Source organism: Hevea brasiliensis, chromosome 4 (genome assembly GCF_030052815.1).
Source record: "Hevea brasiliensis isolate MT/VB/25A 57/8 chromosome 4, ASM3005281v1, whole genome shotgun sequence".
NCBI classification, from domain to species: domain Eukaryota; kingdom Viridiplantae; phylum Streptophyta; class Magnoliopsida; order Malpighiales; family Euphorbiaceae; genus Hevea; species Hevea brasiliensis.
In genome coordinates, this window is record NC_079496.1 from 5,037,543 (window position 1) to 5,062,581 (window position 25,039).

Sequence of the window (25,039 nt, forward strand, 5' to 3'; positions counted from 1 at the left end):
TGTTGCGGTAATTTGGAGCAGTGTGCGTGCGTTGGCGTGCGTGTTATGTGGTGTGGACTATGGATAGGACGGGGTAGTCACGGCTTGAGTAATTCGCTGGGACCCGATCATTCGAGGTAGTCACGGCTTAAGTAATTCGCTGGGACCCTCGATTTGGTTATTAAGTGGAAGTCCGAGCTTGAGTAATTCGCTAGCACCAGGTTGGATTTAAGAGAGCTGTATAGGGGATCAGCTCCCATATGTTATGATTGATGCTATAGGGTGCGTGAGTGCTCCAAATTACCTTTTTGATGCTATGATGTGAATTTATTGCTGATGTTGCATTTCACTCCACAGGTTGCATTAGTTTTAGATAGTTATAGAGATTATGATTAAAATTGATATTTTACTCTCTGAGTCGAACGCTCACTCCTGTTCAAAAATTTTTACAGGCCACAGGAGGATATTTTTTGAGGTTAACCTGCTTTCTCCCTCGCAGGTCAATTATTACTGTTTGTATAAACTTGTTAAATCTTAGAATTTCCGCATGTGTTAGAAATATTTATTTGATTTGGGTCTGTAAACTAAATTATTATTTTGGACCTGTAAACTTAATATTCTATGCATGTTTGATGGGTTGGATGAGAGAGCTGAGCTCCCATTTATTTTTATGTTGATGAGTATGTGGAGGGTGAGCTGAGCTCCCCAATTGACTATATATTGTGTTTACAGGTCGGGTGAGTCGAAAACTCCCCGTTGGTAAGTCCATTTTATGGCCGGACTCTGTCCGTTTGTTTTCTTGAAATTGGGCCCAAATGGGCCTTAGAGTTGAGTTAATGAATAGTTAGGCTTACTACGGGCCTCGGGGGCTTTAGGCTGGCCCAGGTCCTAGTGCCGGTCCGGCCCATGGGTTGGGTCGTGACAATTATTATTATTATTATTTGGTTTATAAAAGAGGAGAATAGGGAACTCAAATTTTGCTTTCTTGGATTGGGAAAGAGAATGGGAGACTAATTTTTTTTTTTAATTAAATGGAGATTTTAATGAATGAGTAATAATTATTAAATTATATAACAGAGACAATTCTCTCTTTTGACACAATAAATATGATAAATAGAAAAAGGAGAATATGACATTGAAATTTAGTAGCTTGTTCAATTAAGCTTCCATAATTACTTCTAAAAATACTTTTTTACAAAATTTATAAATTTAGTCTAATAAATTTTACGTAAAGTAATATTTATTTTTCATAAGGAAATCATATCTTAAAAAATATATTAAATTAATAAAAAAAATTGTGACATCATAAAAAATCAACATGTATAAATCTTTTTTATACAACTAAATTAATAATAATGAATGGTGATATTTATAATTTTTTATTTTATATAAATTATTTAGAATAATATTTATAAAATATTATAATTATATGATAATTATACAATAATGAATGGTGATATTTATAATTAAATTAATAATTATATTTCAAGGTTGAGAGCAGAGTAGGTCCCATTTCAATGGACTATCCTCCAGGAAATGACTCCTGCTAAACTCGACTTCTTCCCATTGACTAATGGGAAATCGAAAGAACCAGACCATGCGAATTGGACCACATTAGAAACGTGCTTTAATTACTTGTTTTAATCTAAAAGAGAAATCTGTTACATATATAGCCGTGGAAACCGAGTTTTGAAATTCGGGGGAGCTAGAACAGCCGTTAGCCAGAGAAGAAGATGGATCTTTTCTTTCAGGAATTGCAGAGTGATGATCTTGCCTTCTGGTATGAGCTTACTCCACTGAACCAAAGCGCTTTCCTGCCCTATTCAAGCACACCCACAAGCGAAATTTCGGCAAGTAATTCTGGCAATGGATCAAATTCTACTAACATGAACAAGAGAATGATTGACTTCATGAGGAGAAATGGGCCTGTAAGAGTTGGAAGTCAAGAATCCGAGAGTGCAAGATGTTACCGCCGGAAGATAAGCGAGAGAATGCGGAGAGAGAAGGAGAAGAACGGCTATTTAGCGCTTCATGCTGTGTTGCCCCTTGGCACCAAGGTTAGTAATTAATTAGATATGATGAAGATGGCGAAGTTAATTACTTCTTTATTTGATCTTTGATTGCAGAACGATAAGAACTCGATTGTGCAAATGGCGGCGAAGAGAATTCTTGAGCTGAAGCAATATAAGGAGGTGTTGGAGAGGAGAAACCATGAGCTCGAAGTGAAGGCGATCAAGGTTGGAAATGTACCGAGGAGTATAAAGATTAAGTTCAAAGTAGGAAATTCAACATCAGGGGTTGATTATATGGTGGAGGTTCTTAAGTGCTTGAATAGCTTTGGATCAAAAATCACAAGCATTAAATCAAGGTTTTCTGATCAAGAAGTTGCGGCAGTAATGGATATTGAAACCGAGGTATTTCAATTTCTAACAACTTAGCTTGCGTAGGAAAAAGAGTTTTTTTTTTTTTTTTTTTTCATCTTATAAATTATAATTGTAATATTAAAATTAAATTGATCATTACACAAATAGAGAAAAAAAGCACGTGTGCGCACTGGCTATAAGACATGCACACGGGATATATAATATACGCAAGTTTGAAACTTCAACCATGTGAAATCTAATTGCTTGTCAAAATGTTTTGGAAGATTTCAGATGCTGAGATAAGAAAGACAGTGCAGAGAACACTAGAGGATGTTGAGAGGAATCTTCGCAGCCATTTTTCCGGAAGGTTGCAACAAACCTGAACCAATAGAGTTGGTTGGCGCATTCATTGGCCCAAATGAATATATGCAAAGGTGGTGGTGTGAGAAAAAGTCAGTTTGCCATTACACGTTTTGACCTTCGAAGAAATATCAACAACGAGTTCGCTGTCAACATGGATTCTTGCATTGTGGTTGGACTTTTCTTTTATTATTTTTTTTTGAATTGAAAAGGCTCCAAGTATGACTATTATAGCAATTCTGTTCATTTTGATATGATTTTGAATTGAAACTGTGAGCTTCAGATCCAACTGCAAGATCCTTTAAAATTTTAATTTTGATTTCTGATAATTATTTTTTTTTAATTTTTTGTTTTTCAAGAAAAAAAATTAATTTAAATTGGATCAATTCTATTTCAATCCAATTCAAATGAGAGAAAATAATTTTGATTCAATTTAAACCCATGAAATTTTAATTTAATTTTACTTTTAAAATAAATTCAACTGTTTCAATTCAATTTCAAATTCCAACTAAACTTTTATCATATCTACTTTTTACTCATGCACACACATACGTAAGATTATTATTATTATTATTATTATTATTATTTATCTATTTTATATTAACACGAGGAGGCATCCAATTCCAGATGATGCTTCAATGGAAATGAGGCCTAGAGCCAGAACCCTCCACACCCTCTTGATGTGGTCTTTGGAGCTGCCAAGTAAATCCAGTTATTTTCAAACATATCTACCATATTGGTACATAAGGAACTGAAGGGAGAAAAAAAAAGCGATTTTTTTTTTTTTTTTTTAATGGCAAGGCAGACGAAATTTCATTTGCTGTTTAAATATGGCCCATGACCCAGTATGATAAGATCAGATTCACAGTCCAACAACTAGCTTTATAAAAAAAAGGACTACAGTCCAAGAAACATAGCTAGTAATGGCGCCCCATCTGAACAGCTAGAAAGCCCAACATGCCTAAAGCTCAAGGCCTCCGCACAGACTAGGGAGAATGTTGAAGACACAACAGGAAGCTAAAAACCAAGCATGGCGAAAGAAAGTTAGCAGAAAGAAGGCGGCTCCAAAGAACAAGTCTTCTACCTCCAAAAAAATGCAACCGAAGACAGGAACCCACAAGAGACAAAGAATGCTAAAACCATGGACCAACCAGAGAAGCAGAGGTTGTTCTAGGAGGGCGACGAGGAAGAACTTGGTCAACAAAAAAATTCTACAGAGTTGGCCATAGAAGTAGAGCCAGAAGAGCCTCCAAGGTACATTCCCTCCCTTTAAAGGCCAAAAATTTATCTTAACTATTAAAATCTATACACAAACAATGTCGCTTTTTATTTAATTTTTTTGGTTAAAAACATCGCCAGGTTATTACAAGACCATCTGGTTTTCCTGTTGACCTTGATCCCAAGGCCATTAAATCTTCTAGTCATTTACTATTGAAGAAATATTAATGACGTTCACAATTCAATTTTCATTTTATGAGACAGAAGGTCAAACTAGAGATGAACAAAATCTAATCATTAACTCATCAGTAGAGCTTTGAGAATGGTTTGTACTCGTTTGAATAAACTAAAATTATTATCATATGTATACGAAAAAGGAAATATTTATAATGCATCCAAATGAAATTTTAAAAAAGCTCGCAAAATCGAGAAATAAAGAACACATTTAGACTACCACAAAAAAATCCATAACATCAGCTCTTCAATCCAGAAATAGGGGCCTACTCTCTGTAATAAGAGTTTAAGGACCTAAAATAGCCAAACTTAAAATAGACAAAAATTTCATCAACAAAGACGTCTTCATATGATAGGAAACAACTAGCGCGTGCAAGCTGCAACCAAACAGTTCACTTCAGAGGAATGAACCTAGATGAATGCGTGGCACCAATACCAGGTCTACCATGCTTAACAGGCTTGTATGATATTGAGAACTCGGCTAAATAATGACCAATCATTTCAGGTTTGATTTCAACCTGGTTGAAGGTCTTCCCATTGTACACACCAATAACGCTTCCAATCATTTCAGGTACAATAATCATATTGCGAAGGTGGGTTCGAACTGATTCTGGCTTCTCACCAGGTGGAGCCTCCCTTTTCTGTTCCAAAACATCAGAAAGAAACTATCATTTAGTGCTGATGAACACTACCAAAGACGGAACACGGCCAAGAGAACAATAGTGAAACAAAATGCCCTATGAACTAATGAGTTTGACAGGCATCTCATTCAAATAAAAGCTATTACAACACCAAAAATTAAATAAATTGTTACATCTACAAACATCACACCATTATATTGCAAACCGGATCAGAATATAAAAATAATTCAATAGAGTAAAACAACTTAGCACCTGGCACTATTACAATTCTAATCTACCAAAGCCCCCGAAACTTTAATGAATAAAAATGTTCAATCAGAGATGGCCATTAAGCAGCGATACAATCAACAGCATATCAGCCTTCGTCAGAGCAATCAACAGACTACTTGTTTGCATGTCAGGTAAAGAAATTACTAAATCAATTATCTACCAACAACTTGATCTACAAGTAATTGACTATCTTCAGGGTTCAATGTCATCTCATTCAACTTACTAATTCAGCTCAACACATTTTAGCAATGATGTGATACCCAAAAAGAATACCCAAAATAAGCAGAAACAATTCCTTTTAGGCCATCAAACAGATTTGCAGGCAACAAAACAATATACAGTCACCAGATTCTTCTACTCTCCCTGAAATAATATTGATCATAATTATGATTCCAAATTCACATGATCTCCAGAATAAACTGCCAAAATCTCCAATTTTACCAATAAGGCTTTCTTCTATCCACAAAAACTTTCTGCTAGCATCCCCTTTTATCTCAGCAAACAAGCAACCCAAATATGAATCAATTAACTATAAGAAAAAAAGATTGTTGATGATCCTCAATATGTCCTAACATTCACAAACAACAACAACAACAACAACAACAACAACAACAACTAAGCCTTAATCCCAAACTAGTTGGGGTAGGCTATATAGATCCTTTTTTGCTATTTACTCTGTTAAACTCCCTCTCCGCGTCAATATCCATAACTTGTAAGCCTAATATTCACAAAATAAGGGCAAGATTACCAGGTAAAGGATATTTTCATTGAAGTAAGCAGTCATTTTTCTGAAGACAACCAAATCCTTAAATTGTAGACACTAAAATACAATCACTATTGATACTCTTTGTTTAAATACGCAAGATTATACTCATAAACATTCCAATCTAATGCTCCCCAGCTAACAGAGTCATGAATTAGAACGGAAAACAATCAAAACTGATTCATAATTTAACACCAAAAATTGAATGTACCACTGGGAAAACAACCAACACAGCATCAAATTTCCAGTCTTTTAAATCCATGAAATCAAAAGGCAATACCTAAACCCCAACATCCAAGCAGAATTCGCAATTTATAAATTAAACAAGTACAAAGAATAATTACCGCCTTGCGCAGCTTCTTGATCAGAGCCATGGGCTTCCTCTTCAGACCCCTCTGGAATCTGCAATACACATTTTCAAAAACGTTAAAGACAAAACAGCAAACACAATGCAATATGCATAACGAAAGACAAGTGCATTCGAAATTTCGAATTACCTTCTCCGAGCGCGGGCATGGAAGAGCTTGACAAGCTCATCAGTTGACATGTCAAGGAGAGCATCCAAATCCACACCTCTGAAGCTAAACTTCTTGAACGTTCTCTTCTTTGGCTGTCCTGCAGCCACCTCTGTCTCCACATCTGCCTACAGATATATACAAAGGTAAACTGTTCATAGACACGTAAATAAACACAGAGAGAGATTTAGAGTGAGTGAAAGATTGGGGAATACCATTGTTGTTGGTTGGAAATTGGAATGAGAAAACCCTCACCGGAGGAATAAGCTCGATGGATCTGTGGCCGCTAGGGTTTTTGAGTAGAAGAAGTAGGGGAACGAGCGAAGTTGTGTTTATATATCCAATACAGGAGTTTTAGCTTGCAACCCTAATGAGCCAGTCCAGTATTCAATATTTGCATATAAGGGTCTGTATAGTTTCTTAATTCCTGTTTGGCCCCTGGAAATCTTATGTCTCTGTCTCTGTCTCTCTCTCTCTTTCTGTACTTCATGAGCCAATCTCACAGTCTGATAGATAGTTGGGCTTCGCCTTTTTGTTTACAGTCGGACGAAAGTACATTATCAAATCACATGAAAATTCTATTGTGAATTTATAAGGGGAAAGGAAAATTACATCATCAATCACAATTCTACATTATGTGGGATATTATTTTTTCACATAATACACCCAAAAAAAAAATTACATTATCAATCACAATCATTACAGCTAGGGATTGCAATTATTTTCTTTATCTTGGATGTATGTGTGATTTGATTTTTTTTTTCTGTATGGTCATGACATTTTTAATTAGTTTTCATACATTAAAAATTAAATTTAGTATATTTAAAATAAATAATTTTAGAAAACTATTTCATGAAATTCAATCAAAGGTAATTATATTATTTTTAATTTATTTTTATTGTTTTGATTGTTTTAAGAGTGAATAAAAAAAAAATTATTCTTTATTTTTTTACAGTAATTGAAGAGAGCAAAAGTTTTTTTTTTCTTTAAATCCTTAATCTTCACTAATTTACAATGGAAAATAATAAAAGACGATGAAAATGAAAAAGGTAAAAAAGTTATAAAAATTAAAATAATGAATATACCTTAATACCAAGGCTACATAATAAAAATAGATTTTATAAATTTATTTTTTATATCTTAATTAAAGTAATCAAATAATAAAATTAAAAATATTTTTTTTCGTTTCTTTACTTTTTTATTTAATATTTTTATTTTTATTCCATAATTAAATAACCAAACAAAGATATTAATTGAATTTTATATAATTCATATTTAATATAATTTTAAAATTAAATTCATTTATCATTATTTTCTAAATTACCTTTAAAAAGTAAAATTAAAAATTGTAATTTTTTTACATAACAAACATATAAACCAATTAATAATATAATAAGAAATATAAAATAAATTTACATGTTCCATAATATAAGAGATTTATATAACAATATAAATAGTGTCATTATTAAGTGCATAATAATTTTAAATATTAAAAAGTTAAAAAAAATATAGAATATTTTAATGATATTAATGATACTTGTGACAAGTTTATTTTAAACTAACTTAGAGTACTTAAGTAGAATTTAAGGTTTGTGAATCTTAAACAACAGTTTCATACTGTGATGGACACATGGGAAGTTAATTCTTATTTTATTAATTAAAATAATCAAATATTAAAATTAAAAATATTCTTTTTTTCATTTCTTTGTTTTTTTATTTAATATTTTTATTTTTATTCCATAATTAAATAATCAAACAAAGCTATAAGAAAGTTGAAACTCGAGGATCATGACTAAACACCGAGGTGGCGAGGAGGCAATAAATATGTAACATCTCGTGCGGTAAGGAAAAATAATTTATTATTGAAGGCAGGGCAACTTGATCAAATAGGGGGTAAGAATGAACTGAGTCATATATTAAAATTGAAATAAGTGAAACTAATCATTAGAGGCGCCTTTTGGTAGAATTGCCTAGAGAGTTAGAAGAATTCCAGGATTAAGCGTGCTCGCTTGAGAGAATCCTAGTATGGGCGATCTTCTAGAAAGTTTTTCATTCTACCTATGGGACAAAACCGTAAGGCTCAGGATGGAGTAGACAAAAGCGGACAATTCATCTAGTGATTGGAGTAGAGGTGTTACAAAATATACAGAGTGTTTGGTTTGGTTCTATCATAAATTTTAGAGTTAATTTCAAATAAATTATTTATAGCTAGAATTTATTTGAAATGAATTATGATATAACTTAAAATGTAGACATTAATTGAATTTTATATAATTCATATTTAAGTATAATTTTAGAATTAAATTCATTTATCATTATTTTTTAAATTACCTTTAAAAATAAAATTAAAAACTATAATTTTTTACATAACAAACATATAAAACCAATTAATAATATAATAAGAAATATAAAATAAATTTACATATTCCATAATACAAGAGATTATATAACAATATAAATAGTTTCATTATTAAGTGCACAATAATTTTAAATATTAGAAAGTTAAAAAAAATATAAAATATTTTATACTAATAGTGATATTAATGTTACTTTTGTATTTTAAACAATAATATAAAGTATTTAAGTAGAATTTAAGGTTTGTGAATCTTAAAAAAGAGTTTCATACTGTGATGGACACATGGGCAGTTAATTTTTATTAAATTTGTTTTTACCATTTAAGTAGAACCGAAAATCTTTTTAATAAAAATATTTTAATATAATATATTATTATGTAAATTTTATGAGATTTATTTTAAATTTCTTCAAATTTAATAAAAATTAATTCTTAAATATGACCAATTTTTAAAATTGAATTTTATTTTTTTAAAATACTCATGAATTTCACGATAATTTTGTGTTTTGGAACTCAACCAAACAAGCTCGTGATGTCCTTGAAAGGAGAACCAGATCGAGTCACATCGCTATCGCCATGTTTATAGAAGGGAAGCACAATCCTAATCTACCTGCCAACTTCAAGAAGATATTGCTGTTCAATTGAAGAAGCTTGTTGCTAGTGGCAAGCTTGTTAAGGTTAAAAACTCCTTTAAGCTCCCTCCCAAGATTACTTTTGTCTCTGAACGAAGAACAGCAAAACAGAGATGAATAAAGTATAGAGGAAGAAAAACAAGAAGATTGGAGATGGCAATTGATTTATCAAATATGTGGTAATGAGTATAGCCTCAACCCATAATGTATTTGGAAGATTTGACTATAATAGCAAGGCTCTAGCAACCTGTAGTAGGTGTTTATGCTTGCAAGTGGCAACCTGTAGTAGTAGCAACCACCCCATTTTGTTGAGGGGTGTGAGGACATGACCTTTGATGAAGAATTTCAGGATTCTAAAACAAAAATCGACCCATTTTGTTGAGGGGTGTGAGGACATGACCTTTGATGAAGAATTTCAGGATTCTAAAACAAAAATCGACAAGAGAAATTAACAAATTCTGAACCGTTATCTGAATGAATAGATTTGAACTTCTTCTTGCTGGCATTGAGTATCAACTTAGATTTAGGAACATTTTAAGATGTGTGAAGGTTAGAGTTTTATCCCCTAGTAAGAAGGTCCATGTTGCCCTGCTAAAATCACTGATCCAGAAAGCGACGGTTAAGGCAGCTAAGAAATAGGGAAGTCGTGCGTGCTTGTTGAGTTATTTTATTGTATAGAATATGTAAATTTGGCACTTTGGGGTTTAACAGTGCAAATACAATTGAATGAAATCGGATTTTCTCTCTTTTTCTCTGGTAATTTTGTTCCAGTTATTTATTATTTATTTTTTTTAATTTTTTTTTTCAATTACTAACAAGCTTCTCCAATTGAATAAGCACATACTCGGTTCACAAAATTAGAATTCACGAGTTAAAAGAATTTGAGGCTGGGTTTTTCAAAACTGGATCACTTCAAGCTACAAGTGTTTGCAGATGGCGGGTTTTCAATCATTTGAATTGCCATTTTGAGCTCTAATTGCAGGGCAGATCTCGAAGGGGCCAAGATGATATCTTTCCAAACCGTGCCGGATTCGTATATTGGGGAAGGGTCAGAATAAAGCTCGTAGATAGATTCTGCATCAGAGTTTATACTGCTCACATTTGTCAAGCATTTGATATCTACTGGATCAATTAGCAACTTGCTGTCTGCGTCTTTCCTCGCTATCAACTGCATTTTATACCAAACAAAAGTGAGCGTACATTGTTGTGTTAAGCATTTCCAGAAATCAGTGTAGAGTAGAATCAAACTAGAAAATGAGGGCTTAGATTTTGTTGAAATGTAGAGCATAAAAGGCCCATTTCTTGAAATCTTACCGTAGGTGGTCCTCCCACTGCATTGGTGCAATATAGCCTGGCATTGTCAACAAGTTCGCAGTATCTTGGAAATGCAGCAGCAAATCTCTGGTGGGACTTCAACTGTGAACCAACCCTCACAGCTCTTCTGGTTATTATGGCTCTCCTGTTCAAATTCCCAAAAAAAAAAAAAAAAAAACAATTCCAATTGGATTCTCTGTAAAATATATTCCTACTCCATGTAGAAAATGACAATGTTTAGATTTAAACCTGATGCCTCTAACAACAGCAAGATAAGCATCACAAACAACTCCAACCATCTCTATCCTGTATGGTTTCCTTTCCTGAATTTCATCTTCCTCTCTTTCCCAGTAATTTTCAATAATGGTTCCATCCTCAACCACCTTGTATCCGATTCCCATTCGATACCTGTTTTTGTGCACGTTACGTGCCATTGCAATCGTCTGGTCAACAAAAGGCTCCCATGAGAGTGTACCATCCATGATCACATCTCTACCTTCGTTCAACGCAGTAACTAGCAGAGATGATGCAGCATCAGTTGATGATTGGTGCACCTAATGCATATAAACAAGATTACTCAGTGCGAAATTTAACACCTTATAAGCAGGAGAAAGAGAATGAGAGAGAGATGCAGTACGTACCAATTCAGCTGTTTGAAGCAAGTCATCGTGATGACCCATAGCGCTTATGGCTCTGTAAATAACATCTGATTCTTTAAATGCATCAGCCTCTACTATTACCGGTGCTGCTCCTGACCAGAATGACCTGCCAAATTATCAATCTAACATTATTTATTCAATATTCATAAAAATAAATATTATTTATAGTGGGGATCGATAAATGTACTCTTTGAGAATTTCTTTGATGACAGTGCTCTTGCCAGCACCCATACCACCACCCATAAGGAGAAGCACCGGACTTCTCTCACTCAGGGCCATCGGCACCATCAAATCTGAACTCTGTGAATCACCCTTGCCGATTGCTTTCATCTCCTCCACCAGCGTAGAGAATACCCTTGTCACCTTTAAGTCCTTGGTCACCCTATCAAATCTTTGTTTCCTACCAAATCAAATAGTGCCAGAAAAAATCCAATTGATTAGTTACAAAAGAAAGAACAAATTATAACATTTTTTTTTATGAATTATGCAAGTTCTAATTATTATTATTACCTAATTAAAGAAATTATTCAGAGCAGTAATACAATAAATAAATCATTTAAATTAAGCGGTGGGTTTGTCACTCTTTTTGGTAAAATTTGTTAGGGGATCACAAGGCTACACCTCATAAATTCCCAGAATAATGTACTTTGTAGTTGGTAGTACTACAAGATCGATCTTAAAAAAAAAAAAAATCACTAGATTTTATAACCAACTGGATTCTACGTGGAATGATTTCTTACAATATTTCAATTTGCTATAGAAGGCATCGAGGAAAGGGTAAATTACATAATATACTATTAATGAACAAGAGCGTAAATGATAATGATGCAATATTTGCTACACACTATAATAAAAGATATTGCAGATATAAAGAAGAAGCTTTAATTACCTTGTGGCTGCCATTACAAAGTCTTTCAGCTTTGGCTTCTTCTCTGATTCATCGTTGATCACCTGCCATAATTGGCTTATAATCGTTTAGCTTATCATTGATTCAAGGATAGTGATGAAAGATGATGGATGAATTATATGTGTACCTGAGTGATCAAATGAGAAACCTGAGTCCAATGGAAGGCAAAGTAACAGAGGATGCATCTTTCAAACTCTTCTATAAGCTTCACATACAGAGACTCTGCCTTAGCTTCATTAGCAAAATATTCGTAGATGTTAGCCTCACAATCCTTGGATTTCCTTAAATAATCATAAGCCAACTTGCATAGCCGTGCACACTCATTTGGATCTGTAAATCCCAGTTGCCTAGCTGCACCACAATCGAAACATATCACTCTCTCTTCTTCTCAAGAATACAAAGAAACAAGAAAGAAGAGAAGGGAGAATCTTTTTCGTGTAATCACCAACATAGTGAGAGAATCTTTCAAGATTTCCAACACGACCAGATTCTGTCCTGTCCAGCTTTGGGATGATGTTTAGTGCATCCCTTCTAGCTTTCGACCTTTTCCGGAAATATTTTGTAGCAGCGGCGGTGGCAATCCCCAAGAAGGAGGCAACGAGAACCCGAGTGAGGATGACCTTTCCATGCCCGTAACCTGAAGAACAGAGTAAAGAAGTCTTTGTTATTGATACAAATGGCTCTGTGTAAAAGACAAATTAAGAGAGAGAGAGAGAGAGAGAGTGAGGAGGCTCACCATGCTGCATCTTGTTGAATTGGGAAATGGATTTCTAGATGACTTTACTGGTTAGACTAACAGCATCATTATTTGTTGTAGCAAGTGGGTTTCTGTAAATAGCCTTTCCCATAACAGACAAAAATGGATTTTTTTTTGCCCAAAAACACCATAGCTATCTTCACGATTAAAATGAACGCGAATAGCAATATTAATTCATTAAATAAATAAATAAATCATGAGTACATGGAAGTTTCAAATGTGAACAGAGACATTTTTATTTAAGTGGAGAAACCATGTGCAGTAATTTTGATTTGTATAATCAATATTCTTGATTAGTGCTTTGTTAAACCATGATTAAATAATTGGTACACTTAACTTGATTTCAAGTTAAATAATTAACCTTTAATTATGTTTCCTATGCTTTTTTTATTCAATGGAAATTTTAATAAATTAAATAATAATTAATAAATAAATTATATAATAAGAAATAATACATTAATAATTGATGAGTTATGTAATAAAAAATAATTATTTTTTAAATAATTTCCATAATATGATAAATGTCATACTTATCAAATGAAGAGATTTGAATTCCATGAAGATTTATAGCATGACCATGTCTATATTTTTTTTTCCCTCTAGAATGATTGTCTTTATGCGGGTGTAGATTATAATGGATTGTAGTTGATTTGACTTGATGTATGCTTTAGCTTTCACAACAACGATGGGTACATATGCACCTTTATCTATGAAGCTGTAAATCTCATCTTTATATTTTTATATTATAATTATATGATACACTAAAATAATGCAAAATTTTAATTGACTTGGTGTACTCTATAATTTGTCAGCTTATGCACACTAGACCTCGGCCATTGGATCAACTGTAAACCGTTTGATTTCAATTTCCTTCCTATAAAACAATCTACTATAGCAAAATATACACACCATTTATATAGATACGGTTGAATTCTTTTTGCATTTTGAGAATCCTGGTTCTCTGTATTCAAATTGTGAACGGCTACAGGCTGTTAACCCTTTTAGGGCCTGTTTGGTTTAACTGTTGAATACAACTGATAGCTGTTAGCTGATAGCTGTTACTGTTAGCTGATAGCTGATGATAGCTGTTTTATGTTAAGTGTTTGGTAAAATTATATTTAGCTGTTGCTGTTGATATGTGAAATGACTAATAAGGGTATATATCATATAATTTATTTTATTATTTAAATAAATATAAAATTATAAATTTATTATATTATATTTAATATATAATTATTAAATTAATATATTATATTATTTAAATAAATATATAATTATTAATCTTTTATATTATATCATTTATTTTATTATTGAAATAAGAAAATAATTATTTTTTAAGATAATTAAATAATTTTAAAAATATAAATAAAATAATAAAATAATTATTATTGTTAATAGAAAAATTTATAATTAATTTTAAGTTTTTAGATATAAATAAATATTTTATATTTTATGTTATTAATAAAAAATATTTTATCAAAATTAAAATACGTTAATTAAAATATTAAAATTTAAAATAAAAAATAAAAATATTAATAATATTAATTTTCTAATTAAATAAAAAAGGATAATATGGTCAAAATAAAAAATAAAACCAAATCAGCTATCAGCTGATGAGAAACAGCTCTAAAAATAGAGCTGATACAAACTGCAGCTGATGGGTATCATATCAGTTGCCCATCAGCTATCAGCTCTATTTTTTTGAGCTTGCCAAACACTATATTTTACCTGTTTGGGTGTCTATCAGCTATCAGCTGCATCCAACAGGTAAACCAAACACCCCCTTAGTCTCAATATAAACAGGATTGAATTCAAATGATCATACGCAAAACAGCTGAAATCCATCAATCGAGACAGCATATATCAGGGAATATGGACTTTGAAGAGGCACTGTTAAAAACATATGTTCTGAAACGTTCGTTTGTTACAGGTATGTCGTTGAGTCGGTAACTTGGTGGCTGAGTCTTTATCTCGTAATGCAAGAAGATAGGCTGGTAGACCTATTTGCATCCCTCACCCAAAAAGGGGAAAAACAGAAAAGGTAAGGCAGCAGATGGTGCAGCAGCAACACCACTTAATCACAAGGTCTATATACATTCACCAAGCAGAGAACTTCCATCTCATTTGAATTCAAGATAAATAAAAAATTCAAATAAAAGGAAATAAAATATAAACTTTATCTACGAAGAACAAACATTGCTCACCTTTGGCATCGCTTCTAACTTTACATTTGTATAAGAAGCGACTCCAAACTCATCTGCAATTGAGTTATGCCTAAAATCCTAACATTTTCTTCTCTTCAACTTTCAATCTTAAATCTTCTTTGGAAGGCAACTTGCCACCACTCCTTGAGGTAGCAGCCCACCACGCCACAAGCTCATCCTGCAAAATGCAGAGATGGATTCAGCCACAAGTTCAAGAAAAGATAAGCTGCAAGCAATAATTAAACACATGTCCCCACCACACCCAACCCCCCACAACACCACACCTCCGGCCCACCACGCCCACCACCCCACCCCCCCTCTTTCCTTGCTTACATTAATGTCTTATCAACTTAGAAAACTTTTTCCTAGATGAAAATAAAATAGCCATATAAATTTATTGCAGTGGATGAAAGGGTTTGAGCTCATAAATTCTAACAGAAATAAATTGATCATAGTTCATTTTCAAGCTATTAGTTTAGACAACATAAATTCACAGTGAGCATTTGAAACAACATGCCAGAAAATCTAGTCTGATTTTTACCTCAAGGAAATCATGGTTGGAGACATATTGACTTTCAACTAGACATTTGATTCCACCAAGGTTGACACCAATAGATTTTTTGGATTTATGTGGTGAACTCTCCATTTGTGCTCCTGTGCACTCAAACAAAGAAAAAAAATTGCTAAATGAGCCACTGTGAAACACTAGCAGCACTGATGGTGTGCCATCTGAATGAAATATTTTGATAGGAAATGTGAAAATCATCTACCAATTCAATACAGAATGTACGATTTTAGCCATACCAATAATGCAAGCTACATAATATCCAGTTTCCCCAAGTCCCTCTTTCCACTTCCCAAGACGCAAGCGCAAGAAGAAACCATCAAGATGTGGGAGTGGCATGTGGGAGTTTGTCCATCTGATGCCCATGCAACATAGAATAATCAGTAAGAGATTAGAAGAGATTTATTGAGATCAGTTTAAAATGCAAAAACGAAATTATTTCAGAAGGTTCTAGAAAATAAAAGGAAATGAGACTTGATGTTGCTGGAGCATCCCAATATTTGAGTTAGTACATATTTAGGTACTAATATGTCAAGTCTGCGTCACCCAGGCGATTGAAGCTTTAGCATCGTATTGACAGTTTATCAACTCTTTTCATTAGCAATGTATTTCTCCCACAACAGACACTCTGAGTAATTCGGATTGTAAATTCAACTGCCTGGTATATGTGTAAAAATGCATGGTATCTATTGAACAGACGTAAAGCAATGCCATCTTATCTGGTTGTCTTAAAATAAACAGAAAGATCAATATAATCACGTATGATACAAACAATTTCAGGAGGGAAAAAAACTAACCAAGGCTTACCATTTTGGAATTTGTTTTAGAGTGAAATGTCATTTAATGCTTACAAGCTAATTGCTAGGTAAAGTTCTCAAAAATTGGTATGGAAAATGAGTTTACCAAGGAAAGATTGATTAATATGAATTGCTTACTTGAGAATATCTGTTCGGGACAAACGAAGCTTTCTTATGGCATCAAAGATTCCCTTTGGTACTTCAGAAATCTGGCCCTTGCCAGATTCACATAAAGGTGCCAGTAGGTTTTCTTTCAACTTTTTCTCCCTGGAACTTGAAGCAATTTCTTTGCCAACAAATTTTACATTCAATTTTATTTTTCCAGAATTAACAGCTTCATTCAATTTCCAGGTCAAATTCAGATTTTTCTCCATTGCAGAATCATTCCTGTCACAAACTGCAAGTGGACCAGCAGTAGTATCTTTTATCCTTGTATTGTCTTCATTTCTTGCATTAAACTCCATTTTGCTAGGACCGCATTGGTTGACCAAAGAAGCATCACATTCTGCTTGATTCCTTACTCTTGAACATGCACCAGGACATGCAACAGCCCAATGGTTGAGCTGAAAGCATCTGATACACACACAAGTCAATTCTTTTACCCCATTATATGAATTAATATTTCTCAGAAGATCTTCAAGCTCAGTATCAGTTATCCCTGAACATTCTTGCAAATGGTGACCCTTTATGCCACAAAAAAGGCAGGTCATGATTGCATGAGCTGGTTCATCTGATGGAGCAAAGTGGTTGAGGGCGTCCAGTCTCCCAGCAAAGACAGAAGCCATTGCCTCCGAATTTTTGAATCTTGGGGCAGGTATGATAGGTTTCAGTTTATACATGGACTTCTCATCATGGAGTCCTTTGATTTTAGAGGAACCAAATGAAGAGTCAGTAGCAGTACCACTATTTCCCTCATGCTGAGGCTCTTCATTTTCATGCTCATCAAAAGAAACAAGAGGGTTCAGCATTTGAGGTTTCTGCCTCCGGCCATCAGAAGAGCAGTCGAGAGCCTCACCAGTACTTCTTTTGGAAGGATCCTGGTTCAACAAAGGACCAGACTTTTTTGGAGAAAACCGAGCTATCAACAAACTTTCCAATGGGTCACCTTTGTGACCAAACTTACAGGCTATCTTTCCTTCAAATGGTGGTTCAGAATCAATTTTCTCAATACTGTATGTCTTATGTTTACCCTGAGAAGAATTGGAGCCTGTTCCATCTTTCTCATTATCAGTTGCCAAATTGCATGAATTTTTGTTCACTGTAGAGTTACTCCTGTTATTTTCCTGAATGTCAGCAAAGTTCATAGATAAATCTTTAGAATTGATCACTGGACTAGCTTGATTGCCAGATGCAGACTCATTGAACCTATCATTTGATGGCAGAAACCGTTTGTAAACATTACCGGTCACCATACGACAAGCTATTGGAGTAGCATTCAAGTCACATATCTTATTATCCAGCTCATGTTCTTTCAATCCTTCTGTTGGATGATCAACATTCAACGCAGCAGCTTCTTGAGTAGTTGTCTTTCGGCAATACAAAGACTGAAAAATGGATTGAAATCCTATAGTTCTGCACCCAGGATCTTTGTTTCTATTGCATGTGATAAGATCCTGATCAGGATTCTCATGTCCATGATTGCAATTTGCAAGGGTAGGAGAAAGAGAAGGTACCTCACCTTCACTTGATTTCGAGAAACCCTTCATCATGTTTGAGATCCAATTCATGAATGAGCTATCTTGTGTAATGATTGATGAAGAACTGGGACCTTCTTGGATTTGCCTTTTTACTCTTTTGCTTCCTACAATCAATTGTTGCTCAAAGTTCCATCCCCGTTTTCCTGTTGAAAATAGCCCAGTGCTGTTACAGCTTTCAACACTCTCATGGCTTCCATCCTCCTCATTCAACGTCATTTCATTTGCATCTCCATCAGATAAGGCCTTACACTTGCCTTTCTTATCCCTTTTGATTGTGCTGTTAGTGGGAGACTGTTTAACTACCAGAGTCTTGTCTGTAGGTGGTAACTCATCATCCAGCTGAGTGTTATTTTCAACTCTATCAGCAGATTCCAATGTTACAATCTTAGTTGTCAGACCATAAACATTTTCACCAAGTGGAATTTCTAAATCATTCTCAGCAGTTGACTCCAATTTTCCCAAAGGAAAAATTCCAGGAGGGCTCATGACAATTGTATTTTTGCATTCTTTTCCGAAAACTGAAGTTGATTCCGCGTGTCCTTTTCCTGCATTCTGCATTTTAGTATCGTGAGCTTCACATTCTTTCACGCCATGAATTTCAGAGGCCAAAACAATTTCCATTCCAAATGCATGATTTCCATCACCGACATTTGTAAAGCTGCCAGTAGGTTCCTTTTGATCATTTTGTGCCACTTCCAGCCCAGGCCCGTCTGTTTCAATTGACAAAAGAAGAAATCAATGCCATTTCAAGTCACGTGAGCGAAAATCAAAAGGTGAAGCTACATTATTTTCTGATACTAAGAATCTAAGACAAATATAAGAAGAACAAAAACAAATCTTAGCTTGCTTTACATCAGAGGCAAACTGCTTGAAAAAATAATACCAAAATCTAGCATAGCTATTGCATTAGTAGCAATTTAGGGACTCGAGAGAATTTTTTCTCTATTACTGAAAGTATAAAGCTCTCATTCAACTTAGTCCATTTTCAGAACAATATGAATAATTAATTTCCGAACAAGGAAGTGTTTTTACTACTCCAGCAACAAGAACTGTTCGGCCCATCTATAGTTACCATATGGATAGGTTTCCTACAATGCTACACAAAATTGCAAAGATAGCATAATGCAAATTTGTCTTCTCTTGTCCCATGTATTTCAGCCATTTGAAGATTGACTGAATCACACATATTTCACCTTTATTATTGCTTGGATCCTCCCTCTGTAGACAAGAAATGTCCACTGCATTTTTCATTTCCTCCGCCTGATCAACAGTCGCAGCCAAATGAGATGTGTTCAGCAATTCAAGACACAGATTTGGAATGTACAATATTAAAATTCATAGGTTCAAACTCAGTATGGCACTTCTAATGGTATTTCAAAACAACTCATCATTACCAGTCTTGAGTTCATGACCTGATCCACTTGGTGGCATGATACCTGTAGGAAATATAGCGGAGTCATCTCCTCCTGCCACTTCACTTCCCATATTACTTGCTGCCAGAGATGCCATAAAATTTTTTTTGTTGATAGTTTTGTCAGTATTTAAGAGAGGTATATCATAACTTGATCCACTTGCCATATTGGTAGGTCCTACACCCCATAAAAGAGAGGGCTTCTTGTTGGAGAAACTTCCATCAGCATACCTAAGACTCAAACCTTTCTGGGGAGACCAAACTAGCTCGGACAGGCGGTCGGTGGCCACAAATGTCATGTCTACCCTTGAAGCTGCATTTGCACCTGCACCAGGATCCTCATTGTTCAAAATTATCTGAACGCACTGATTGGAATAACCCAGAGCAAGGCTAAAATTATGTTTTTATCATCATTCATCTTTGTTGGATAAATTCCCCAGTAGGCAATCCTGAAATGCCAACGAGGTCCAGGTCAAAGTCAGACTTCTTCATGGTGCTAAACACGAAAACTCTTCTACACAAAACATTAGAATCAATATACATTAATATGGAAGGAAAGTTTCCAAGAACAGGGCATAAAATAAAATTTTCTGACAAATTTAGTAGAAGCATTGACGTTGCTTAGAATTGAATATGAATTCAGTAAATTCTAACCCTTTTAATAAAATGATTAATGTATAAGAATATGGAGATTAAGCAATTCTATTTGAAAGGTAACATCAACTTTCTGTTGCATGGCAAAGAATTGTCCCACCCTTTCCTTTGAGATAGCAGAATCAAATGGGACCTGAATGACTCCAGATATAAACCACTTCCAGTGCTAGTCCTACATAATCTCCAAGCATATGTAACTGGTATCTCTATGAACTTGATGTGGATGAGACCTACATGCCAACTGGAATATAACATTGATGTAATTTGTTTTCAAACAAAAAAAAAACATTGATGTAATTTTTGTAATCATAACATGGAGTTTGATACCTCTCAAACAGCTTTATAAACGAAATTTGGCCCTGTAATTTTTATTTCTGATGTAAGAATATTATAAAGTAATAAAATTTTTGCAACAATATAAATTAACATAAATATTTCAAGAGAATTTATGCCTTTGTATGTGATGTATTAAATAGTGCAGTAGCAAATTAAAGAGTCTACATGAACCATTAGATGCTAATTTTTGTCATAAGCGTGTACTAGATTTATTCAGAATGTTTTCCCTTTTAATTTTATTTTATTCGTTGCATTTCAATCAATATTTATATAGAAGAATGCAATAATGCAAAAAAGATATCAAAGAAGCTCAAGAAATCACAAAATAAATTATAATGCAAGAGCATGTAAAAATTGGTTTACATTCAATATATCATTAATCTACTATCGATTATAGTTGCATTTGCAACAATTGTCAAAATTTATGTAGGGAAAAAAATGCTTCTAAGAACACTTTATTATTTATAATCAATGAATGTGTGCCTTTTAACCAGAAAAGTATATTTACAGGCTAACAAATTACACAAAACGACACATGCAATGCATGTGCAATAAATAGTATTGTGACTGATGTAGAACAAGTCTGGTACCAAATTGAAGTACAACAAGCTACCAAATTGATGTAGAACAAGCTCTAATATCAAATTGAGGTAGAACTAGCCCTAATGCCAAACTGATGTAGAACCAGTAGAAGAAAAGGATTGTTGGTTATTTTGGGAGCAATATGCATACTGATGACTTCAAATGTGAAATCTAGATTAAGTACAACTAACTGTTAGACAACAACAGAGACCACAAAATTTATCACAAAATTATGTTAGAGCAGTTGAACATCTATCTAAAGAAATGTAAACATCATGGCCACACATTTTAAACAGTAAACTAAATGTATCAAAATTCCATGCTGCCAGAATTCACGATCTATTTTCCAAAGGGCATCACAAAGTATTTCCTAAAATGGATTGACAAAAAGTGACTTTGATCCAAAACACTGGAATGAGATATTGTTTCCTCTTAATTTAATTGACAAAAAAAAATCATAAGATTGAATGTAAGAAATTTTACATGTTTATAAAGATTATAATAATACACAAAGAATTGTTTAGTCATAATAATCATTCCTTGCAGTTTAGTAAAGAAGTGGAGAAGGAAGAGATTCAACAACAGCCACCAGAATATTTCCTCCGCAATACAATGTCAAAAAGCATATTGATACTTCTGAAAACACCAGATAATGCCCCTAGGCCCTAGCCCCATCTTGCAGTTTAGTACGCCTATTTATTTCACTATCTGATCAAAACAGGTTTGAGCATGCAATCCTGAGCATTCTTACAAACCATCATTTCATTTGAGTCCCAACTCATGCAAATCCCAAATGCAGTCCCATGTCACATAATTCCCAAAAATTTTTTCACGTAGAAGAAATTACTTTTTCACACAAAATCTATCTGTTATTGTTTTTGTGGCTAGCTTAATTTTCCTAAAATTTGTAAAACATGATAGTAGTAATATAGTAGAACTTGAACCCAGAGGTATTTGCCTACCAATTCAATGGCTGTGGTTTAGCAGTATTGAACAAGATTAAGAGTGTGAGGTCTTGCTCTTTTATGCTTTTGCCAGCAGGAGTTGGGTAGTATTGATTTTAGATAAGAAATGAGCATTCCAAATTATACTTACATTTCAGTTCAAGGATAGTATACACTGATAGAATGCAAAAGATTCACTTGCAATCCCAAGACTCAGTTGATGGGCAATTTGCTTATGATAGAAGAAAGCCCAATTACTGTAAATATGGTGGGTTTAGTTACCTATGCATAACGATTATTGGCTACAGGTTAGCGCCCACTCACTATTTTCTACTACTATCAGAGCTGAATTCTAAAAAATTAAATGAATTCTAAAAAATTAAACAAGTTCCCTGATTTATTTAAATATGAAAATATTCCCTAGTTCTACAGAAACCAAGGGGCTATTTGGTTTGAATTCCCCAAAATTTTGTAGAATTTAACTAAATTCCATATATTATGTGTTTAGTTTGTAAAAATTTTAGAATCAAATTCCATGAAATTGATTATAACTAAAATCAATTCCCATAAAAATTTTATGGAATTTGAAATGAATTCCACAAATTTAAGACGACAAAATTCCTTGGACGAAAATATTCAAGTATTCCTCACAAACATACACCTTCTTTCCTTCCTCTCTTTTCTTCTCGTCCCCCCCTACCTCTCCACACCACCACCACCCAACCCCCCCAACCCCCAACCCACCCCCCCCCCCCCCCCACCCCCCCCCTGCGCCCCCCTTCTCTCTCTCTCCCTTTCTCGTACATTTCACTCCTTCTCTCCCTCTCTCCCCCCTTTTCTCTCCTACCTTTCTCTACTGTTGTGCACTTAAACGATTACACTATTAATATTGGTTATGACACTATATCTATTGTTAAAGAGACATATGGGGTACTTTAGGAGGTGAGGATAAATGAATTTCAATTATGAAATTATACCAAACATAAACTGTACTAAATTCAATTGAATTCTGCTTTTTAAATTGTATCATACAATGAATTCTAGCTATAATTCATTTGAATTCTATGTTTTTAGTGATTTGAACCAAACACTACGCAAGTGAAACATGATTACTTAATGTAGCCATTATGGTCAAGGAGGAACAAAACTTTTCAGTTCCTAGCAAGAAAACCCTAATAGAAAGAATTCATCATTGCATGGCATACAGTGAAAACACAAAATATCATTGATTTGATCTAGATGAATCATCTCAGAAAACAAATACTTTCCAAAATCAACAGCAAAGGGAAAAGACTGAATGACATATTTGATCCGCAATATTTTCCAAAAATGCATCTTAGAAAAAGAAGAATCTGGATCAAATTTATCTTCCTCAAGCTTTGTATGCAGAAATTTATCTTCCTCAAGCTTTGTATGCAGAGAGTTTACTGGTTGCATTAGAAATCTTGTTGTTTTGAGCTTTGACTATGTTGTAATTTTTCTAGCCCTGTACTCTCTTTGCTAGTTGAATGAAACTTGATTTCTGTTATACAAAAGATGTAAAGAAAATTTGGGGAAGAATTATGAAAAGAACACCAAGACCATTCAAACAGACGCAAGTTCCACTAAAAAAAAAGGGAAAAAATTGAAAATTGAGAGACACCCAATGGAGAAAAGAATGATTTTATGAAGACCCTCGTACCGGTTGTCCTTAAAATGCCTGGAAGTTGCCTTCTTTCCTTTACTCCCGACTCATAAAAAAAAAAAACACCAGAACTTTCAAAACGGTGTGCACCCCAAAACAAGATACTGGATCGTATATGAAGTGCTACGCCGAGTGGAAGAGAAAGAGAGAGAACAGAAGCAAGGAGCTTGAACTGGATTGGATTGTGTCTGAAGTGCGTCCTGCCACAGCTGTTACATGAAGGAGACTAGCTTTTGCTTACATTTTCACGTATGAGGTCCAGGACTTGACACGTAGACACTACTCATCCCCTAGTATCCGTTTTTGGCAAGCTACATGAATTACTATTTTCTTTTAAATCAGATTTAAATATTATACTCTGCATTGTTGCAGCGTCACTTTCTTAAAAAATGTAAATCTTCTTGGTGTTGTATAAAGTGATGTTTATATAATTGTGAGAATATGCCGAAAACACTTATTAATTTCTCCATTTAGCTTTGTAAATACATGTTTGATATTGCTTTTTGCCACTAAAACTTTCATCAAATTTTTATTAAAATATATTAATTAAAAAATATTATAAATTAAATTTAATATATTTTAATAATAAAAATTTAAAATAATAAAATAATTTTTAAAATTATTTTCAAATAATAAGCATGCTTTTCTAATTTCAAACTTAAACGTGGCTTGAAAAGGGAAAAATGCATTTTAAGGTGTTTTTTTATTGATTGTTTATGATCAATCATTTTAATTTTTGTAGCCGTTTAATTACTCATCATAAAATATACTATTTTTCACGTGAAGTATTTTTATATTAAAACTCTATTTATTTTATAAAAATTTATTTATATATAAAATACTTTTTATAAAACTTATTTTTCAAAAAATTATTTTTTATTATTTAATTATGATGATAAACTAACAACATATATTTATGTCATATATGTATATAAATATATTTTATATTTTTAATAAAATTATTAAAAATTAAAAAATAATATTTTTATTTTTATAAAAATAATTTAATTCTTTTATTCGTTGATCTATTTTTTTAATAATTATACATAAAAAATATTGTAAACTTAAAATTTTGTGTGATTTAATCTTTCATTTCATGTTAAAATTAAGCAAATTAATTGACATGGAAACTTGAAGGATTAAAAGTCAAATTGGAAAGTTGAATGATGTTGAACTGGATAAGCTTAAGGTTATTCAGAA

At 33.4% G+C, this 25,039-nt stretch overlaps 4 protein-coding genes across 14 annotated transcripts; 1 reads left to right on the top strand and 3 right to left on the bottom strand.

Moving 5' to 3' along the window:
- Positions 1 to 1,658: 1,658 nt before the first annotated feature.
- Positions 1,659 to 3,441, top strand: LOC131179146 (transcription factor bHLH92-like). 5 transcript variants are annotated; one of them, XR_009148132.1, is made up of 4 exons: positions 1,659 to 2,036; positions 2,106 to 2,393; positions 2,627 to 2,874; positions 3,330 to 3,441. XR_009148132.1 is itself a non-coding variant. In XM_058145137.1 (3 exons), the coding sequence occupies exons 1-3, from the start codon at positions 1,713 to 1,715 to the stop codon at positions 2,723 to 2,725; spliced, it is 711 nt and encodes a 236-aa protein (XP_058001120.1). In that variant the 5' UTR covers positions 1,659 to 1,712; the 3' UTR covers positions 2,726 to 2,991. The 5 variants fall into 5 exon arrangements, 4 of the variants coding, with proteins under 4 accessions (XP_058001120.1, XP_058001123.1, XP_058001122.1 ...); XM_058145137.1 differs by lacking the exon at positions 3,330 to 3,441 and having other exon boundaries at positions 2,627 to 2,991; XM_058145140.1 differs by lacking the exon at positions 3,330 to 3,441 and having other exon boundaries at positions 2,634 to 2,991.
- Positions 3,442 to 4,345: 904 nt separating this feature from the next.
- LOC110673259 (40S ribosomal protein S15) lies at positions 4,346 to 6,722 on the bottom strand. Its single transcript, XM_021836332.2, has 4 exons — positions 6,559 to 6,722; positions 6,326 to 6,471; positions 6,173 to 6,230; positions 4,346 to 4,795 (listed from the first exon to the last, which is right to left on the bottom strand). The coding sequence occupies exons 1-4, from the start codon at positions 6,559 to 6,561 to the stop codon at positions 4,547 to 4,549; spliced, it is 456 nt and encodes a 151-aa protein (XP_021692024.1). The 5' UTR covers positions 6,562 to 6,722; the 3' UTR covers positions 4,346 to 4,546.
- Positions 6,723 to 10,176: 3,454 nt separating this feature from the next.
- Positions 10,177 to 13,100, bottom strand: LOC110673202 (calmodulin calcium-dependent NAD kinase). Its single transcript, XM_021836259.2, has 9 exons — positions 12,945 to 13,100; positions 12,654 to 12,845; positions 12,336 to 12,559; positions 12,191 to 12,252; positions 11,489 to 11,701; positions 11,284 to 11,407; positions 10,892 to 11,196; positions 10,643 to 10,787; positions 10,177 to 10,496 (listed from the first exon to the last, which is right to left on the bottom strand). Exons 1-9 carry the CDS (start codon positions 12,952 to 12,954, stop codon positions 10,236 to 10,238), a joined length of 1,536 nt encoding a protein of 511 aa, XP_021691951.2. The 5' UTR covers positions 12,955 to 13,100; the 3' UTR covers positions 10,177 to 10,235.
- A 1,728-nt stretch (positions 13,101 to 14,828) lies between these two features.
- LOC110673214 (uncharacterized) lies at positions 14,829 to 24,048 on the bottom strand. Of its 7 annotated transcripts, XR_009148133.1 has the most exons (9): positions 23,837 to 24,048; positions 20,621 to 20,652; positions 20,394 to 20,534; positions 19,623 to 20,088; positions 16,670 to 18,938; positions 15,974 to 16,089; positions 15,711 to 15,823; positions 15,170 to 15,347; positions 14,829 to 14,965 (listed from the first exon to the last, which is right to left on the bottom strand). XR_009148133.1 is itself a non-coding variant. In XM_058145144.1 (8 exons), exons 4-8 carry the CDS (start codon positions 19,936 to 19,938, stop codon positions 15,240 to 15,242), a joined length of 2,880 nt encoding a protein of 959 aa, XP_058001127.1. In that variant the 5' UTR covers positions 19,939 to 20,088; positions 20,394 to 20,534; positions 20,621 to 20,652; positions 23,837 to 24,048; the 3' UTR covers positions 15,040 to 15,239. The 7 variants fall into 7 exon arrangements, 6 of the variants coding, with proteins under 6 accessions (XP_058001127.1, XP_058001124.1, XP_058001129.1 ...); XM_058145144.1 differs by lacking the exon at positions 14,829 to 14,965 and having other exon boundaries at positions 15,040 to 15,347; positions 19,665 to 20,088; XM_058145141.1 differs by lacking the exon at positions 14,829 to 14,965 and having other exon boundaries at positions 15,040 to 15,347.
- Positions 24,049 to 25,039: the final 991 nt, after the last annotated feature.